This window comes from Anolis carolinensis, chromosome 3 (genome assembly GCF_035594765.1).
Source record: "Anolis carolinensis isolate JA03-04 chromosome 3, rAnoCar3.1.pri, whole genome shotgun sequence".
NCBI classification, from domain to species: domain Eukaryota; kingdom Metazoa; phylum Chordata; class Lepidosauria; order Squamata; family Dactyloidae; genus Anolis; species Anolis carolinensis.
Window position 1 is genome coordinate 33,157,697 of NC_085843.1, and position 20,836 is coordinate 33,178,532.

At 38.7% G+C, this 20,836-nt stretch overlaps 1 protein-coding gene across 2 annotated transcripts in view; it reads left to right on the forward strand.

Moving 5' to 3' along the window:
- b3glct (beta 3-glucosyltransferase) overlaps positions 1 to 20,836 on the forward strand; it is a 123,949-nt gene that overhangs the window by 82,207 nt on the left and 20,906 nt on the right. For both annotated transcript variants that reach the window (XM_008107926.2, XM_062974700.1), the window contains exon 10: positions 6,694 to 6,763. In XM_008107926.2, the coding sequence (XP_008106133.2) occupies positions 6,694 to 6,763 (70 nt within the window). The remainder of the gene's footprint in view (positions 1 to 6,693; positions 6,764 to 20,836) is intronic.

Consider the following 20,836-nt stretch of genomic DNA (forward strand, 5'->3'; position numbering starts at 1 on the left):
TGTCGCCTTCAGTAAAATTACGTGACATAGGCAAGGTGACATTATCATTTGAAAGCACTCATTGCCATATTGTTGGCTAATTTTAATATGATAGATCTGGTCAGATCTGGCTGTGACTGATTGTCGTATATACTGGTGTATAAGTTGACCTTCTGTATAAGTAGAAAGCAGGTTTTGCGGCCAAAATTATGTATTTTTATAAAAGCCAAGAGTAAAACCTAAGAGACAATTGAACATAGCTTTTGCCTAAAATAGAAAACTAGGCTTTTGTTTCAAAGAAAAAAAACTGAAACAAGTGATGAATCTGGAATTTCTTTTTCTCCTGTTTGTTCATTTTTGCCTAGTAGTATGTATCTTTATCACAAACTGCTTTTGACAAACTGGAGGGACTGGCAAAATCAGACAGATCCATTACATTCCTGAAAACATTTCTGCAAGTATAATGAGATTACATTTGAATTTGGAATATGGAAAAATCAACTTGGCTTGAGAGACATAATAATAATAATAATAATAATAATAATAATAATAATAAAAAACTTTATTTATATCCCGCCACCATCTCCCCAACGGGGACTCGGGGCGGCTTACATGGGGCCATGCCCAGGACAATACAATATAGCAAAAGAGCTTGTGCCAAGCAGTTTCAGACTACACCAAGGAGAATTTGTCCATCTCTAGCAGGATGAGACTTAGCCATTGGGGAGGAAATGAAATTTAGAGTGAGGAAAAGAGTAAGGAGGGTCAGTGGGGAGAGGATTAAGTATCACACTGTCCTTCCACAGCCAAATCAAATCCTATGACGAAGTACAACTAAGTTAAAAAGTGAGTCACAGCTAATTTTAACATACACGGGAGTTAGCACAGCAGGATTAACATAAGGAGCATGCAGATTGTAAATACTCAGAACAGTATTTATTAGGGGCCATGTATACCATATTCCATAAGGAGCAAACTGACAATCTATGGCTAAAATAAACACATTTTAAAAAGTTGTGTTTAGGAAGAATATTAAGAAATCTGAGCAACTGAGGTAACAATTAATGATGTGGATTGGGGTAACGTCTCATTTTAATCATGTCTTTCCCATGAAATTCACTGGCTGTCTTTAAGCATGCCATTCGCTCTGTCGGCCCCAACTTATTTTTCCCTCATATAGTACAGGGAAAATTATATAGAGGGGATCTGCAATATGGAACAGCAACAAGGGATTACCAGAAGATGTATGTGAAGCTCTTTCAGTGCTCAAATGCAGAGTATTTATTATTTATCCAGTGGTGAGATGAGATTATTTTCCCCAGCCCTAGTGTTGATTTAGTTTGCAAAACCATTTTAACCTTTTAGACCTCAATTTCACTGTGTTCAAAACAAGGCTATATTCTTTTTTTAATGGTGTAACATGCTTTCTCATAATGAGCAGTGTGTGCGAAAAAGACCTTGGAGTCCTTGTGGACAACAAGTTAAACATGAGCCAACAATGTGATGTGGCTGCTAAAAAAGCCAATGGGATTCTGGCCTGCATCAATAGGGGAATAGCGTCTAGATCCAGGGAAGTTATGCTCCCCCTCTATTCTGCCTTGGTCAGACCACACCTGGAATACTGTGTCCAATTTTGGGCACCACAGTTGAAGGGAGATGTTGACAAGCTGGAAAGCGTCCAGAGGAGGGCGACTAAAATGATTAAGGGTCTGGAGAACAAGCCCTATGAGGAGCGGCTTAAAGAGCTGGGCATGTTTAGCCTGCAGAAGAGAAGGCTGAGAGGAGACATGATAGCCATGTACAAATATGTGAAGGGAAGTCATAGGGAAGAGGGAGCAAGCTTGTTTTCTGCTGCCCTGCAGACTAGGACACGGAACAATGGCTTCAAACTACAGGAAAGGAGATTCCACCTGAACATCAGGAAGAACTTCCTCACTGTGAGAGCTGTTCGACAGTGGAACTCTCTCCCCGGGGCCGTGGTGGAGGCTCCTTCCTTGGAGGCTTTTAAGCAGAGGCTGGATGGCCATCTGTCGGGGGTGCTTTGAATGCGATTTCCTGCTTCTTAGCAGGGGGTTGGACTAGATGGCCCATGTGGTCTCTTCCAACTCTACTATTCTATGATTCTATGATTCTATGAATATACAACCGTTTTATTAATTTCCTCACTGAAAGTAAAGACCAAATGAAGTTGCAGAATTTTTTTAATAACTTGATTCAAGGAAGAGAAATCTGGTAATAATTATTTCCTTTTAAAAAAACTAACAGTGGAAGTATTTTATGAAAGTCCTCCATTGAGAAGCTTCAGTAGGGCTTGTGTAATAAATTGGAATTGCAAAATACATTACATGGGGGGTGCTCTTATTCAGTCAGCCATAACCCCATGATACTGGATACTGTCCTGTGCACCCTATTGACAGTATTCTTTAACCACTAAGCACTCTTAATCTTAATTGAACGGTTTTCTGGTGCATGTATAACCTCGACCCCACCCAGCTGAATTTTTCTAAAGATTTTTTTTGCACTTTTGCAATCCTAGATTTTCTTTAGGTTTGGTGATAGCTTCAATATGCAAGCAGCAATTGCCTTTCTGATGATATGGGGACAAATACCAGCATCTGAACACTTGAAATAGAGAGAATGATTTTAACATTGTCCAGAAGATCGGTTATACTAAATTGGTCACACAGAAAACAAGTATCTAGTAGAATTCTATTTGTCCTAGTGGTACTAAGAGGTACACAGCTTCACACTCTGATCTCAGTGCCAGGTATCAATATGCAGTGCAGTTGTGGAATTTTCTGGACTCTAGATTTATGAGTGTTCAATTAATATTAAGACAGGAGTTCTGTCTTTTCAAATATATCCAGTTCTTTAGGTTTTTAGCACTATTTAGGTTTTTAGGCCTTAATAGTCTAAAGGCATTGGCTTCTATCTGATCTTAGAAGCTAAGTGGGATCAGGCCTGGTGTCCTGTTTTGCTCCAGAAACAGCCTTACAACACGATCAAAAGTAACCAAAAAAGCTTTACTTCAGCAAATAATAATAATAATGATGATGATGATGATGATGATGCAAACAGCAGTAAAGGAAAAAGGAGGTAAAGTTTGAAAGCAATGCAAGGTCTTACAGCAGACGTGAAACAAAAGTCTTTGGCAACAAGTCTTCACAGCAAACAGGAGCAAGGGTCTTTGGCAAAAAAGCATTACAGTATATAGGAACAAAAGCCTGTGATGAGAAGTCTTTTGCAAAGTTGCACAGAGACCGGAACACAAACCAAGTAGATCAGTTGTTGCCAGCACTGACTACAGGCTTTGCTGCTAATTTGTAGCCCTGAGCTCCCAGCACAGATGTTCCTAGGGTGAGGTCTGATTGCTCAGCATTTTTGCTGTGATTCTAGCTGACCTTCTCCTTTCTTCTTTTGCCCTTTGCTGGTCTAAAAATGTAGGTACTTGTAGTATGTCTGCCACGCCTTCTTCTTCCTCCTCAGCACTTGGCCCCAAATCCCCAAGTGCTACCACTTCAGCCTCCTGTTCTACTTCCTCAGAAGTAAAAGAGTAGTCCACAACACCTGGCTAGTACTTGATTGGAAAACTCCTAATTAATACCAGCTACTGTTGGTTGTATTTCAGAGGAAGGAACTGGCAAAACCACCTTGATTATTTCTTACTTAGTAAAATTCCTGAAATTTACAGGTCTGAATAAGTGAAGAAGCGACTTGAAGGTGTGCGCACGCACACGATTTTTCAAAAGGCTGCTATTGAACACTCTGCTGTAAGGGTATCTTTACCTTTGTCTCCTAAGAAGCAGCTGTTATCTGCAGAGTTGGGCTGTGAGGACAACAAATGAAGAGTTTAGTAGATACAGAGTTATCTGATGAGTTTGGCATTATCAAATCAGTGAAATCAAATGTAATGAATTCATTAGTCATTTCACATTCACATTTAATGAATTGTAAGTCTATTTATTTTAAAGATGATGAATTGTGTTTAAATCTCCATGATTCACAGTTTCAATTCTGATGTAGTGGAACAGTTTATTACAAATAAAATTAATTCATAAAAATCTTTTAAGTGAAAAAAAGTACATGAGGTGCAAAAATAAAATATTTATTCTGTAGAAGATCTAATCAGGAAAAAGAAAAGCAAGTCACATTTGCTTCTGTGGCACATTTGATTTATCAGGTGAGTTTTTCAGATAATAAGAGGAGTGGCTGGTAAAAGGGAAAGTCAGTATCTCACAGTATACAATGAAGGACTAAATGGTGAATAGTCACATGTAGAAAATGTCAAAAAATAATAGCCAGAACATTATGTTGAGAGCAGTCCATTTCCTTATTGTTGAAAGCGATGAAGGCATTAGGTTTAAGTGATAAAGAAAAGGCAGATATTGCTTCTGGTTCTCTGAACAATCAGAGTAGCCACTGTTTTGCAGAAAATGCTTTCAATAAACAAATGTTTTCCATGATATAATTTTGGCAGAATTAAATGTCCCTTCACATTCTAAGAAGCTGTCTGAAACTTTATATAGGAGAAAGGTAGTGTGTATTCTGTTCTGTAGGATATATTAGGTGCAACATTGATTCCAGGTTTATTGGCTCGAAAGAGGGAGAGAGAAACATTAAAAGATCAGGAGAAGAAAAGTGCTTATGGTGTGTGAAAGAGAATGAGGCTACAGCTCTTTTTCATTTTTTGCTAGACCTGTGAGGAGATCATAGTAGATAAAAATTTAGATAATAAGTCATTATTTCACCGTACAGTTTGCTGCAGGTGCATGCTGGTATGTGCCAAAGCACATCTTTATATTCAGTCAAATCATTTGGGCTGAAGATAATCCACTATATAATTTTTTCTTCTTAGCAAGAGAGGAAAACTTGGTATATACAGTATTTTGAACATTTCATTATGTCAAAATTCATTGTTTTCCTCCCACATTGGAAGCTGATGGGGATTGTATGACATTTCTATTAAACTTTTCAGGTGCTCATTAAGCTGTTTTAGTTTTTGATTACACTGACCAGTTTTCCAAAATTTTTCCAGTCTGTGCCTCAGTTGCTTCATTTGTTGTATTAGTGTTATTATTGTCATAAAAATGGAAAAAGTCATGTTCAGTAAATTCTCATATAAAAGTAAAGCACTTGTCGTTGAAAAGAATTTCTTGTGTCCCTTATTGGAGACGTTAAGACCCTCAGGAGAGGTTTTATTGCTTTGGTGCCAAACTAATATTTGTGTACTAGTTATTTTTCCTGTGAAAATTTCTTTTTAAAAATATGGCCAGATAAGGTTACATTTTTGGAAGTATTTTGTTTACAGTCTTGGTTTGTGAGGCATGATTGCTAACAGCTTTCCTTTTATCATCTTTAACTGTAAACTCTTAACAGCATCTGTTGCTGTGTGCCTTCATGTCGTTTCCAACTTATGGCAACCACAAGATGAATCTATCCTGGGGGGTTTCTAAGTTGCCCAAAGTTACTCAGTGAGTTTTCATGAACGAGTGAAGATTCAATCCAGAATCGCAGCACAACACTCAAACCACTATGCTACGCTGCCATCTGACAGCACTATGTAAAGCCAGTTTTTAATCCATCTTTCTTGTATTTCATCATCAAAATAACACAATTTACATTTCATTTTTACTGTTCGCTATTGTTTGAATGTCTGTCAGCACTGTTTCACTGTTTGATGTGTGAGAGCGTGTCTACATGTGTATTCAAGTTCTAAAAAATGTTTCTAGTATGGTAAAAGGCCTTTTCCTGGATCACTTCCTTCTTATACTGTGTCAGTATCTCCTCTCCACTTTTAAATGGCATTTTGTAGTTTTCATGCTGTTCAGCTTTACTAAGGTTCCCCGCAGCTTCTACATTCTCCTGTTCAGACTATTGACTCCCATGTAATTCCATTATCCAGACTTACTTCCCTTACCCACATTTGGAGCAAACTGCAGCATCTTGTACTTATGGCCTCTTCTTGTATATTCCATTGGCTAGTGATGACCCTTCTTTTGAGGTAGCAATAGCAGCACGTCACATTTCCAGGATTGTCTCCAGATTCCTAGAGCTCAAAGTTCCTGGCGACACCCATCAAATTTGGAGAATTGCCATATGATAACTATCTTTTAAAATGGGAGGAGTTTCATTAGCAGTTTGTGATACAGTATAGACCAGCATGGGCAAACTTAGGTCCTCCAGGTGTTTTGGACTTCAACTACCAGCTATTAGGAATTATGGGAATTGAAGTCCAAAACACCTGGAGGGCCGAAGTTTGCCCATGCCTGGTGTAGACATTTGATGAAGTAGCTATTTAGATTCCACAGTCACAAAGGAGGCATGATCCAACAAATACTTCAAACATCTCATTGATTTTAGTGGTAGATATTTACATCTCTATTATTGAAATCAATGGGACTTGACAGTGTTTACTTTGTCTTTAGTATTTATATTTCTTCAGGCAGATACTTGTTTTTGTTGTTTTGCCTAATATGTTGAACTTTCAACCAGAATTTGTTTATATAATTTTAGTGAAAGGTGCTATCAGGCAACATTACCAGTATGAATTATTTACATTTTCAAATATAGAAAATGTATCTTGTTACAATGCCTTAAATTGTTTTAATGTGTTGTGGAATATAAATATATTTTGAAGACTTCTTTTTTAAAAGCCGTACTCATGCAATAAAGAAATAAAAAAAGAAAAATATGTAGCTGAAATTTTATTTTTAGGGAGATCCTGTGAAGAAAATGGATATCTTTGTTGCTGTAAAAACATGCAAGAAGTTCCATGGAGACAGAAGTAAGTTCTAGATTTAAGAGTTTCTTTACATTATCGATTCTGAAACTGATTTTCTTAATGTTTAAAATCTTGAAAAGTGTCACTGAAAGTCCTTTTGGTTTTGCATGTGCATTGATTGCATGTCTTATAGTTTGAAATAGCTCGTCTATAATTAGAAATTAAGTCCATAATGGAGAAATATCTAAGTGGATGTGCACTACAACTGGCATTTTGAATTATCTTTGTACTTCTGTATGCCTATGCCAAAATAATTGGTTTGGCTTCCAAATACATGTCTATCAGATCCATTTATTTTAATAGTATAGCATGCATATTTCACATTAATGACAGTGATGAAGTGTTAATTTCTCAAAATACTAGTACACTTGTAAAGAGATTTGGTCTTTGAACCTTCAGGGACCCTCCAGAAGCAATCAAAATGAAATGTTAATTTCTAAAAATACTAGTATACTTGTGAAAACATTTTGTCTTTGAACTGGAAATCTACCTCCAGGGTCCCTCCAGAAGCAGTCTAGATATTCTCAAATGAAAAAAATTAATGTCCCACCAAGAAGCTTGTATAATTCTGGGGGTACTTAGTCATTGAACTGGGAATCCATATTCGGATTGTCTCCTGAAGCTAAGTAGAAGTCCTTTACTTAAATTTTTTCGATGGCTATTTCACTTAAGGTTGTAATTCTTTTTGCAAACCTAAAATGTTCTAAATATAATTTTTAAAATGCAATTATAAAGAGAGCTTATATTTTAAGTCTTTCAAGAACATAATTGTCATGATGAGACAAGACATGAGGTACCATGTTATCTGACTGGCCATTTATACCTGGATCCTCGGCCCCTCATCTCCACATCGCCCAGTGCTTGCTTCCAGCTGACCCAAATTTCCAGCTTTTTTGCACCTAGTATTTGGGAACCATGTTGGCTGGGACTGCTGGAAGACTGACTCTGTATGAGGAGGAAATAGTATATGTGAGGATGGCCCTCCTTGTGTCCCATGTTTTCCAGGAGAAACTGCTGTTTAGGGAAAGACAATGCATGAAGAGAACTTTCCCCATGCATCTTTGTTACCAGTGCAGTTGTAAGGATAAGTTGAGGTCTCCAGTTTCTGGGCAGTCTTGAAGAAACTTCCACATCTAAGAAATACTGAACATCATCCTGGGCTGTGTACATTACACCTGTAGTCTAATGCATCTGCTAAATACCACATTGGAGAAGATTGCTGTAGAATGTGCTGTTGGTAGCAGAGATTTCATTTTCAGAAGTGAGATGGGCAGTAGGTTCTAAAATGAATGGCTTCAAACTAACTGAAGAGGTGATGGTTTCTAAAAAGTAAGAAACATGTTTACTTCTGTGCTTGAGAAAGCACTACTGGACCAAGCGGGTGCATTAACTATATACAGTAAATATAAATACTGTAAATAAATAAATATAATTCTTCCATTATATGTTCTGTGCTATACTAACAATTACAGTAGAGTCTCACTTATCCAACGTTCTGGATTACCCAACGCATTTTTGAAGTCAATGTTTTCAATACATCATGATATTTTGGTGCTAAATTCATAAATACAGTCATTACTACATAGCATTACTGCGTATTGAACTACTTTTTCTGTCAAATTTGTTGTATAACATGATGTTTTGGTGCTTAATTTGTAAAATCATAACCTAATTTGATGTTTAATAGGCTTTTCCTTAATTCTTCCTTATTATTCAACATATTCGCTTATCCAACGTTCTGCCGGCCCTTTTATGTTGGATAAGTGAGACTCTACTGTATCAAGCTCTACCATGGGAACTCCTAAGATTCACTATTCCAAGTCTAGCACTCTAACTATCATGCTATTCTGGCTGTCTCAAATTAGTTCTTGCTATATAAATGCTGCCTGCATAGTTATAGAAAAATAGTACAATGATCAATGTACTTAATTTGCATGTGGCAGAAATCAAATTGCATAACATGAAAATTGGGCATTTGGCTTGGGAACTCTAGGATATGACAAGCCTGGTTTAGTTCCATTCATATTGTGAGGATTACCTGTATTACCAGTGAAACAACAAAAAACTAAGAAGTAGCTCTCCTGGAATATTTCCAACTAAGGCATATGTCAGTAATAGAACACAAATCAGCGAAGCCTATGCTAAAATGCATCCATAGAATAAAACACCTGCTCTGGCCCAGAAAAAAAAGTATTCAGTGCCTTTGGGATATGGCTTGACAGTACATCTTAGGCTAAAATTTACCTTGATATATTTATTTGTTTGCTTCCAGCTTGGAACTCAGAATTAATGCTCAGGTTAGCTTTGGGGCTCAGTTCTGTGTTTTGTAATACACCGCAGTGGTTTATTACATGGCATAAAGCCAGACTTCTTGCCTTAAGTCTCAATTAGTGAGAAAATGGAAACTCAGAATGCACATCAATCAGCTTGCTGTACAGAACTTTTCTTTTCCTCTACTTCTTTCATTCTTTGTCCAGTGAAATTGTCCATAAGGCACAATGCTCACAACAACACAGTAGGCAACAGAAAATTTGTGACAAGAACAGGTTTTGTATGTTGGTTAAAATAGAACAAAATGAAACACGGGTCAGGAGAAATGTAAAAGCCTATAAAATGCACTTTAATGTACTTTGTGAATAGCCCTAGGACTGGGCTTTTCACTACCACATTGTGAACAGAAAAAGCTATGACCTTGACTCATACAGCATTATGAGTCAGGAAGGATATAGGGTAAAACGCCTAACAAATAAAAAGAAAATCCAGTTAAAATATTCTTCATGTATGGATCACTGAGTCATTAATTTATTTTTTCAAGTTGCACCTTGAGACGGGTAAGTAATGAAACCCATGACCACATCTTGAATTGCTTGTATTTATTCATTAAAAGGTGATATATTATAAATTATAGCAGTTAAACTGTGCATGGTCTTTTGCCTTTTGCTTCTGTCAGTTATCCGAGCTGCCTTTGACTCTGAATCAACTCATAGGAAATGTGATAATTACATTACAAAATGTGAATACGTTCTTTAGCTCTTGAACTGTGATTCCTGAGAATGAGAGGAGGATTTGGCTACAAGTAGATGAAATATATTTGTATATTGTTTTTATCATTGTTTATAAACAGAAATAACTGGATAATAATAAAATGCTAAAGTTAATTAAGGAGAAGCAACACATTCAAATAATTATGCTGAAATTGCAATTACTGTAGTAATATAAAGAAAGAGTAATGGGTCCCTGATTTAATAATGCTTCCCTTACAATGAACCATGTAACTGTAGTGGGGCACATAACTTGCTTGGTGGAGGGGGAAAGCACATCTGCTCATTTATTCAAAAGAAAAATACAACTTAGAAATATAATGGAAAACTAAAGAAAATAATAATAATAATAATAATAATAATAATAATATAATAATAATAATATACAACAACAACAACAACAACTTTATTTGTATTCCCTCCTATCTCCCCAAGGAGACTCAGAACGGATTCCAACATAAAATAGCAAACATTCAGTGCCTCCGTAAAACAAACAAATGCTGACATAAAATCCCTGAGAAAGCTTGCATATGAAAAAATATTAAAACCTAACATCAAATTTAAAGCCTGACATCAGTAAATTAAACATCAATAAGTTAACATCAATAAATTAAACTACACGTAGTCAAACAGAATGATATAATAACATCAAATAAAAACAATCCACATTAATTTACAACTGCCAACTAGTGTTCACGAAACAGTGTGAGTTGTTATGTGGTCAAACAATGATCATTGGGCTGGTGTGGACTAGGAAGGTCCAAATACGATATAGTTCTCAGCCAGAGGCCCGGTAGTGATCTCTGATTATCTAATCCTCCTCCTCTCCATATGCTAGTGAGCATAAGTAGGTCTTCAGTTGTTTTTTGAAGGAGAGGAGGGAGGGGACCAGCTTTATTTCTTTAGGGAGGGAGATCCAGAAGTGGGGAGCGACCACAGAGAAGGCCCTCTTTCTGTTCCCACCAACCATACTTGAGATGGGGATGGAACCGAGAGCAGGGCCTCCTCCGCTAACTGCAGTGCCCAGGCTAGTTTGTAAGAGGAGATGCATTTGGTCAAGTAGCCTGGACTCGAGCCATTTAGGACTTTAAAGGTAATGACCAGCACTTTAATAACTATTTACCTCTGATTTGCAGCTGGGCTTCGTGGTGTGGTACACCCCAGAGTCAATCCAATAAATTCTTATTCTCAGGAAATATATATGTTGTTCTCAACAGGCATATGACTATCATTGTCCCTCTCCACATCTGTCTGGATGAAATAGCTGATCAATTCAACTGCACAGAAGGCCAACACCTCTTTGTCTCATGCATATCTTCTGATGTCCATAAGATCATTCCGTTTCCCTTTAGCAAACCCAAATCATTTTTACCCAAATGGAATAACAAGAACTTTGGAGGGGGACCAACCTTGTCTTCAAACATTAATGAAAGAAAATTCTGCCAGCAGAAGCCCCTCCTTTTCCCAACTAATAATTTACTGCCAGCTCATTGAGCCAAAACTAGAATCTGGCATCTGCTGTTTATGCCCAATAACAGTAACCCAAAAAAAACAATGTTATAGCCTCAGACCAGCAAGTGCTTTGGACCAACTGGCACCTGATACTTGAAAAACAAACATTAACAGCAACAACTTATGATCATTCCTTGAAAATTTATTCCATTATAAGAAACTGTCAAGAGATGGCTATAATTTGTAAAACAATTGGATGCCACCTTTCCACATTCTTAATAACTGTAGGTTCATAACCTATAGCAATGCTGTGAATGTTGCACCAGTGTGAAACAAATGGGTACCAAATTTGTGACTTTCTAAACCAATTTGTTTGAGTGCTGTTCGTGAGCACTCAAAACTGGTATTTGGTGAGAGGAGTATAATTTTGGTGAGCAAAAGGGGCTCCCTTCCATTGTTACATAAAAGTTACATAAGTTCCTAAAGTTGTTGCAGGACAGAACAATGCTTCTATATACAAACCAAGATTGATGTCTGTTCTTTTCCTACGTTGATCAGTCTTCAGTCACTACACTCTAGCACACATCTTGAAACTTTAATTTCTGGAAGAAATTTCCTTTCACGAATACTACCAATTCAGAGATATGAAGTGCACCAAAGAACAGCAATACTTAAAGCCACTTCAGAGCCATCAATGCAAATCTTAAATTACATTATCACAGTATCACAGGTTAAATACTGCCTATTATTCCCATGATGAATGGTCTCACAGCTGCAGCTTTCAAACTCTTTTCTCAATCTAAAATCACCAGAAAAATCAACATAATTTCATAGCTTCACTAAAAATGCCATTTTGCCTCTGATGTAACGTGGAAATAACCCCCCCCCCAAGCAACACAGAATAGTGCATAAGTGTGGGGCACCTGGATTGGCCACAACTGATATCTTACTCTATGATAACTGCTCTGTGTGGGGAAGACTAAAAGCCTTTGAGCCTCACCCCTCCAAACATCCACAACCCCAAAAGCATTACCTCTTTCTTATCTTTGAACTCGGAGTCCAGCTACTAAAATCTCTGTATCCATTTACGGAACAGAACATCAGCAGTGCTATTATTTATACCAAGAATATGTCTAACTAAGAATAAGAGATTACATTGAAAGCATTATAAGGTGAAAGCCATATCAGCTGCATGACCCCCTTAATCGGATGTCAAAGAGTAAATCGCGAACAGATGCCATGTTTTTGTAGCAAAATGAATTGTAGCATTAAACAGTTCTCATGTTGATGGAAAAAGACAGTGATTATTTGCACAAAGAATTAATAGAACGTGAGGTCCTTGGTAATACTACCATTTCTATTTCTCTGGCCAAACACTAGCACACTAAGTCCTCTGAAACATATACGAAAAACAGAAATCCCTGCAGTATCCACATTAATTTGAAATTTGGCTTCAGCCCATTTGTTTACTCTCGAAAATGATACACGATTAAACGTTCTGAAAAGTATTTCCCAAATTAACAACCTATCCTCATATCCATAGTATCTCTTAACTAACGATGCTGGTTTTAACTTCCATCTAGCACAGGCATGGGCAAACTTCGGATCTCCGGGTGTTTGGGACTTCAACTCACACAATTCCTAACAGCCTAGTAGACTGTTAAGAATTGTGGGAGTTGGAGTCCAAAACACCCAGAGGGCTGAACTTTGTCCATGCCTGATCTAGCATCTAAATGTTTCAGAAATGTTTTAACTTGTGACAGTAAATGTACAGGCAAAATTCAAATGCTCAACAAGCTTTTCAAATTGTTTAAGTGTCATTTTATTTCTAGATCTTGCCTCAGACATTTTTACTTTCATATTCATCCATTTGTCCTTAGGTAGCTTACAGTGCTGCTTATCCAAATCCAGTTCAACCTCTAAAAATGTACATTTAACTGCAAACCAATCTGTTTTTTCATCTGCCAAAGTGTCAGGACCCAGGCTGCAGAGCACCAATAACCTTACACAGAGGCCAGAATCTATCTAATATCTTTATTATAGAAATATATAAAGTCAATAAAAACAAGTGAAGAATATAGTTCAGAAGCAGACCTTTCAGATGAGGTCAAATATAGTCCAGAAATGTATTGTCCAATATAAGATATTAGAGTTCAAAGTTTTAATCCACTTGACCGAAACACACACTTTGCCAAGCAAAGTGTGGGGAAATGACAGAGTCTTTAAAGTCCAATGTAGCTTGACAACAAGGCTGGAAAATAAACTTGATTCTTGGCTAGATCAAAGACTTGAACGAGGCAAACATGAAGCATGAACAAAGTCCAAGGAAGTCCGTGAAACAAGGCAAGGCTGGAAACTTGATCCAAGAAACAAGGAACTGGGGTTACGAAGTCCACACACGATCTCTCTCCTCAAGCTGAACAATTGACTCCGCAAAGTTCCCCTTGCGTCCAGCACCTATATTGGGTCTCGTTTTCCCGCCAACAGAACACTTTCCCCAGAGAACGAGAAGCGAAACCCAACTCTGTCCAGATGCATGACTCCTTAGAATTTCCCAAGGGAAGCAGACCTAATCAGCTAGTTGTTTGGCAGCGATTCTCAGGCTCCGGCGATTAGCCTCCCTGGCTCCCCTATCTCTATTATAATTGTCCCTCCGGGAAAACGGGGGGGAATTCTGCCCAAGGCCTGTTTGGCTACATTCTTGAGGACAAACATCCTCCAGGTGGAGAGGCTCCGATTCTGGCTGAAACGGCGGAAATCCCATGTTTTCCTCTTCGTCTGCCACAATAGTACTAGGAACAGGACTACAAGGCCCATGAGTCATCACACAAAGACATATTCACAATTCATGCAAAATCCTGCACCAGCTTTTTGATTGTCAAACATTATCATCATTTTAGTTATATAGTGCCAAGACCAATGTTTACTTGTTGATTGTGCAGTCCCTTGCACTTAGATTTACCATCAAAAAAAGTCATGATACACAAGGAAAAGGCAATGGAAGTTAAAGAGGGGATTAGGTCCAGTTGATGTTGCTGCTTTTCTGTCCCCTTGAGGCCATAGAAGTGGTAGTTGGAATGGAGGAGGGCTTTTCATCAGTTGTTGGGCCTAGGTATGATAGAGCTGTGCATGCCTGTTCTTCTTTCTATGTGAAGTACACAACAGTTAACGCTGGGATGGAGTAAGGGTTTTTCCTCAGCTTCTGGCTCTAGGCATGGTAAACTGTTGCCTGTGTTGTTGCCATCATGCCTAGTGAATAAGACATTCTGTAGATAATGAACAATTTAATTAGAAAGTTCAGAGTTATCTCACAGCCTCCACTTAGTCATAAAACATTCAAATGCAAACAAGACATTCAGTATCCCACACAGAAACCTAATAACTGAAAATCCAAAAGGTGTAAACAATGGCACATTTTGCTATCACAGTTCCAACCTTACACCCTTGCACCATACTCACAGTCAGGTCAAATTATGTGTGTTTAACTGTGCAGAGCTCACTGAGTAGGGATTGTTCACTGAGACTCCTGTATAAATCTTGAGTTCATCTACCACAGTGGTTCTCGATCTGTGGATCCCCAGATGTTTTGGCCTTCAACTCCCAGAAATCCTAACAGCTGGTAAACTGGCTGGGATTTTTGGGAGTTGTAGGCCAAAACACCTCGTGACCCACAGGTTTAGAACCACTGATCTACCATCCAGCAGTCATACTCTTAGACTGGAAATGAAATCTGAAAGAGGACGCTATTCCTGGACTCCTCTCCTTCTCTATCATCCCGACAATATTCTCCATTCCTTAACAGAACACGAATTTGACATATTAAAAGGGCGCTGAATGCTGGCATACAGAGTCCAGTAATCAAACTTAAATACATCTTTTAAACAATCCCAGGATCTCTGGAGTATCACTGTGATAAAACTAGACAATTCAGTTAGACAAGTTAGACTTGGGCCTTTTTCAGGAGATTCACTGAACATACTTCCCTTGTTGCCATGTTGTTTTCCACCCAATCTCCTTTGCCTATCTTCTGCACATGTAGTATAGTGGGACCTCCCTCAACAGACTTGAGTACGGATGCCTATATTTCCATGGGTATCAATAACATGTACCCAGATAACTAACTTATCAGCAAAGCAGGTAAGATTGAATTGCCAATCCTACCTGAGTGTGATCAGCGCTAACTTGAAACAAACCAAAGGCCTACCATGAGTCTTGTCTCCAGAGGCGGTCCAACCATAAGGCGAACTAGGCACTTGCCTGTGGCGCCATCGTCCTGGGGGCACCTTCGTCCCAGGAGGATGGCGCCACCCCCAACCTCCTTCTCCTTCGGACCATCTGGCGGCCGCGCTCGGCCTCCCGGCGGCCACGCTGGGCCTCCTGGTGCCCGTCCTGAGCCTCCCACCTTCATGCCGTGCGGGCCCACCTTTGGGGCCTTCAGAGATTGTGAGGTCTGTGGGAACTTGGAAGCTAGGTAAGTGGGGTTTATATATCTGTAGAAGGTCCAGAGTGGAGAAAGAACTCTTCTTTGAAGCAAGTATGAATGTTGTAATTAATCACCTTGATTAGCATTTAATGGCCCTGTGGCTTCAAGGCCTGGCTTCTTCTTGCCTGGGAGAATCTTTTTTGGGAGGTGTTAGCTGTCCCTGATTGTTTACTGTCTGGATTTTTCCTGTTTTCAGAGTGCTGTTCTTTATTTATTGTCCTGATTTTAGAGTTTTTCCTGGGGGCTATCTGGGTTATCTAAGTCCACACTGCCCTATATCCCTGTTCAAAGTTTGGTGCTAAATTCGCAAATATAGTAATTCCTACATAACATTACCATGTATTAAACTTCTTTTTCTGTTGATTTGTTGTAAAACATGATGTTTTGGTGCTTAATTTGTAAAATCGTAATGTAATTTGATGTTTAATAGGCTTTTCCTTAATCCCTCCTTATTATTCAACATTTTTGCTTATCCAACGCTTTTATTTTTCAGTGATTGGTTTCGGGGGGCGGGGGGGGAGGGGCACCAAAATTCTGTTTGCCTACACTTGAAAATTACCTAGGGCCGGCTCTGCTTGTCTCCTTAACTCAGTGGTTCCCAACCTTTGGTCCTTCTACAATTTCTAACAAGCTAGCTGAGATTTTTGGGAGTTGCAGTCCACAACAACTGGGAGACCAAAAATTGGAAATCACTGCCCTAAGTGGACCTTACAGGAGTCATAATTTGCATCCAAAGCTGCAGCTGGATCTGATCCCAGCAAAGAGCTGGGTTCTTATCTGTGTGCATGCAAAAAGGCAGTATCATGCTTCATCTGTGCTGGCTTAGCTGAATCAACATTTCTCCTATGGATTATGTCAAGACACTGGGCATGTGAAAAAGCATGTCAAGGCAGAGTTTTAATAACCACAGCTTAACAATAAGGTAACCAGGCAACCAGTTAGACCATGTCTTCTCAATTTTCCACTTCCTTAACTTCTCTTTATCCTTTTTATTCTCTTATCCTTCTCCAAATCCTAACATATAAAGAGAACATATCAATTATTTACAACACCATATTGCATCTAGTGGCTGAGAGAAGATGGGCATCTAAAGAAGAGGTTGCTTGAGGAATCTTCCTATATGTTGTTGAAGGCTTTCATGGCTGGAAACACAGGGTTGATGTGTGTTTTCCGGGCTGTATGGCCATGTTCCAGAAGTATTATCTCCTGACATTTCACCCACATCTATAGCAGGCATCCTCAGAGATTATGAGGTAATGGGCATATCCTGTCTATATGTAATCTTCCTATAGACAGGATAAGCCCAAGAAGTTCCTGCCTGAATCTCCATAACATTCATCTTTGATAAATCACCCTAAAAGGACCATGTCTGCCCCAAAGCTAGTTCTCATTCAGGATTTTATTTTCTGATTGGTACATTTGATCCAGATATATTAGATAATGCAAATGCCCAGTAAGGTGATAGAATAGCAGTGGCTGATTTCAGGGTCACCACGACCAAAGGCTGTGAGTGAGGCTGTGGATGTACCATAGTCATGCTATCATAAGTCTTTAAACAGGTGGCTATTGGAATGATCTTCTCCTGGTTTGTTTGCATCAGGACTTCAGATGATACAGCAGTTTGCCCTTCGTTCACATCTGATTCAACAGATCCAACTGAAACAGAATTTCAGCAGTAACTGAACAGTATTGAGTATATTAGATACAGTGCTGCCTTTCTGAACCTTAAGAGGGGTTTGACCTGATGTCACCCTCTGTTCTGTTGCCTGCAGTCTTGCCAGAAAAAATATATATTTGAGGAGGATACCCAGTGCATAAACTAAACATTTATGGCAGACTTGCTTAGTGGACTAGTTGTCTTTTGACTGCATCCGAATATTTGAGTGAAAATTGTTTGCTGATTGAAATATTTCTCAAAAATCTTAATTATGTGTGTGTGTCTTAGGCACACACATTCACATGCAAATGTATACACAAAATATAGTCTGATAATAGGGTCATCTGCACTGTAAAATTCATGCAGTTAGCCACAACTTTTAAGTGTTATGACTCAATCCTATGGAGTCATGAGACTTGTAGTTTTATAAGATATTTTCCCTTTTCTTCCAGACTGCTGATGCCTCACCAAATTAGAATTCCCAGGGTTCCATAGCATTGAGCAATAGTAGTTAAAGTGCCATCAAACTGTATTAATTCTATAGTGTACATGCATCCAAGGTTGCCTGTCCAAAGCAGCTATGTTATAGATGCTACCATTATAAACATTATGGTTATTGGTTGGTTATTGGTTGGTTGACTATGTTTTTATTGCATTTTATATGCCTTGTTTTTATATGTTTACATGTTTTAAATGTGTTTTGATATTGTATTTTATGCTGTATTTGGGCTTGGTCCCCATGTGAGCTGCCCTGAGTCCCTTCAGGGAGATGAAGCAGGATACAAAAATAAAGTAGTAGTTGTTGTTGTTATTATTATAATTATATTATAATTATTGTATTATAATTCTTGTGTATTATAATTAGTACTAACAGCAATGTGTAGTAATTGTACTTTATTATAGTATTCACTACCACCTAACTCATATTGGAATGTATTTTAATTATGTTTTATTCAGTTTTAATTTTTATAATTCTATTTCATGTCTGTGTTTTATGCCCAAGGCACTGTATAAGTGCCGTTTGTAAGCCGTTTGAGTCCCCCTCAGGGTAGAGAAAGGCGGGATATAAATATGGTAAATAAATAAATAAATAACTGACCAAAAAGTGGTGGCTGTAATGTTGGGAGATGGATAGTAAAATAACCCCTTCAGATTTATATAGGCAGGCTGACTCCCCATACCACCACCCAGTGTGCAGGCCCATAAACCTCTCAAGCTTCAGACAGAATGGTGGTTGTAAACAGTAAATGGTGGCTGAGATACTGAAATGGTGGGAATACAACTAACAGTGCTGCTGCAGCTTGTACCACACTGCCTAAGTATGCCCAATCAGAACGTTCAAATTACAGTTGCTCATACAAGGATTGCTGCAGTTGCTACCTCCATTGCTAAAATAGAAAGTGATTTGAGAAGGCTGCTGATGATAGTACCAAAATGTGGTTTATTTATTTATACAAAAGCTAAAAGATAAGCAATTAAAACAATTAAACAGTTTAGCATAATACAATAAATACATTTAAAACAATACAATATAAAATACTTAAACCATTCATCCACAAAATCTTGCACGTAAACCTTAATACAGACCAGGTCATAGCCAACACAATTCACTCATTAAATGCTTGCTCACAAAGCCAGGTCTTCACCTTTTTCCTAAAACTCAGAAGGGATAGGGCCTGCCAGATATCACTAGGGAGGGAGTTCCACAGCCGAGGAGCCACCACTGAGAAGGCCCTATCTCTCATTCCCACCAGCCGCACTTGTGAGGCAGGTGAGACCGAGAGCAGGGCCTCCCCAGATGTTCTTGTAGGCTCATAGGAGGAGATACGTTCAGATAGGTAATTTGGACCGGAACTGTTTAGGGCTTTGTAGGCCAAAACCAGCACTTTGAATTGGGCTCGGTAGCATATTGGCAGCCAGTGGAGCTGATGTAGCAGAGGAATAGTGTGCTCCCTGTACGCTGCTCCGGTTATTAGCCTGGTTGCCACCTGTTGTACTAATTGAAGCTTCCAGGCCGTCTTCAAAGGCAGCCCCATGTAGAGCGCGTTGCAGTAATCCAAACAGGATGTAACCAGAGCGTGGACCACCGTGGCCAAGTCAGACTTCCCAAGGTACGGGCGCAGCTGGCACACAAGTCTTAGTTGTGCTAAAGCTTCCCTGGCCACCGCCGAAACTTGGGGCTCCAGGCTCAGCGATGTTTAGTTTGTTGTTTACACTAACTACCTCATCACACTAGAGCAGTGGTTCTTAACCTGTTGGTCTCCAGGTGTTTTGGCCTACAACTCCCAGAAATTCCAGCCAATTTACCAGCAGTTAGGATTTCTGGGAATTGAAGGCCAAAACATCTGGGGACCTACAGGTTGAGAACCACTACACTAGAGAATGGATCCACTTTAAATCCAGTTTCTGCCTCCTGCAGAATTCTGGGACTTGTGGTTTAGGGGAGGGACCTTTAAACTGCTCAGTCAGGCAGATCCTGGGCCTCACTAAACTACAAACCCAGAATTCTGCATGAGGCAGGAACTGGATTTAAAGTGGACCCATGCTCTGGTATGATGAAGCTATTATAGGGTCTTTCCCCTATACTGAGCAATAATGAAACTGGAGAAAGGAGGGATGGAGCTTCTCCCTTCTGGCACTGTGACAACTAACATCCTGGTGTTTCCTGTCTTTTCTTCCTCCTTCTGGGAGAACAGATGATATGGAGATAAGAGGACAGATTTAGACAATGCGACGAATTATATGGAGATAAAGAGACAGATTTCGACAGTGGGGGATATATATAATTTACAAAATGGATGGTGATTTTTTTTTTGTTGGTTGGTTTATTTCCCCTATCCTTTCTATTTTTGTGTTAATTTTAACCTGATTTTTTTTCCTTTCAGTGGGTGGGGTGAGTGAGAAATTGGGTTTTCCAAAATGCATGCAGTTGTTTCCCTCTCTTCCAAGATCAAAATAGGGATATGAAGTAGTGGTGAAATTATGATTTTTTCCCCCATCTGTGTTCTGTTATGGATATAGTAATCTGGCACAAACCTATCACCAGATTAGAATCAGTTGAGTTAATATAAATGTCCGTTTTGCAATGAGTACATAGTAAACATTTTAAAAAAAACTTGTTTTTATCTCTATGTAATGTAATGATACATTTTACAAGCGTTTTACAGAAACAATTAATAATCCCTCAAAATTTCTAAATTGATGTATGCTATGATAGGATAATTATCACATGACAAACCACAGGGACTCTTCATTTACATAAACAAGTGGGGAAGCAAGTGACTTGTGCTCAGCTGCTATCTCATGTTAGATGTACTTTCTTGTGGTTTTTCTGTACTTGAATATGGCATATGTGTCTAGGTATTTAAGTCTTGAGCTGAGGATATGTGAAGTAAAGACAATTTCTTGAAAACTTCCCTATAACTATAGCTAATATTACTATA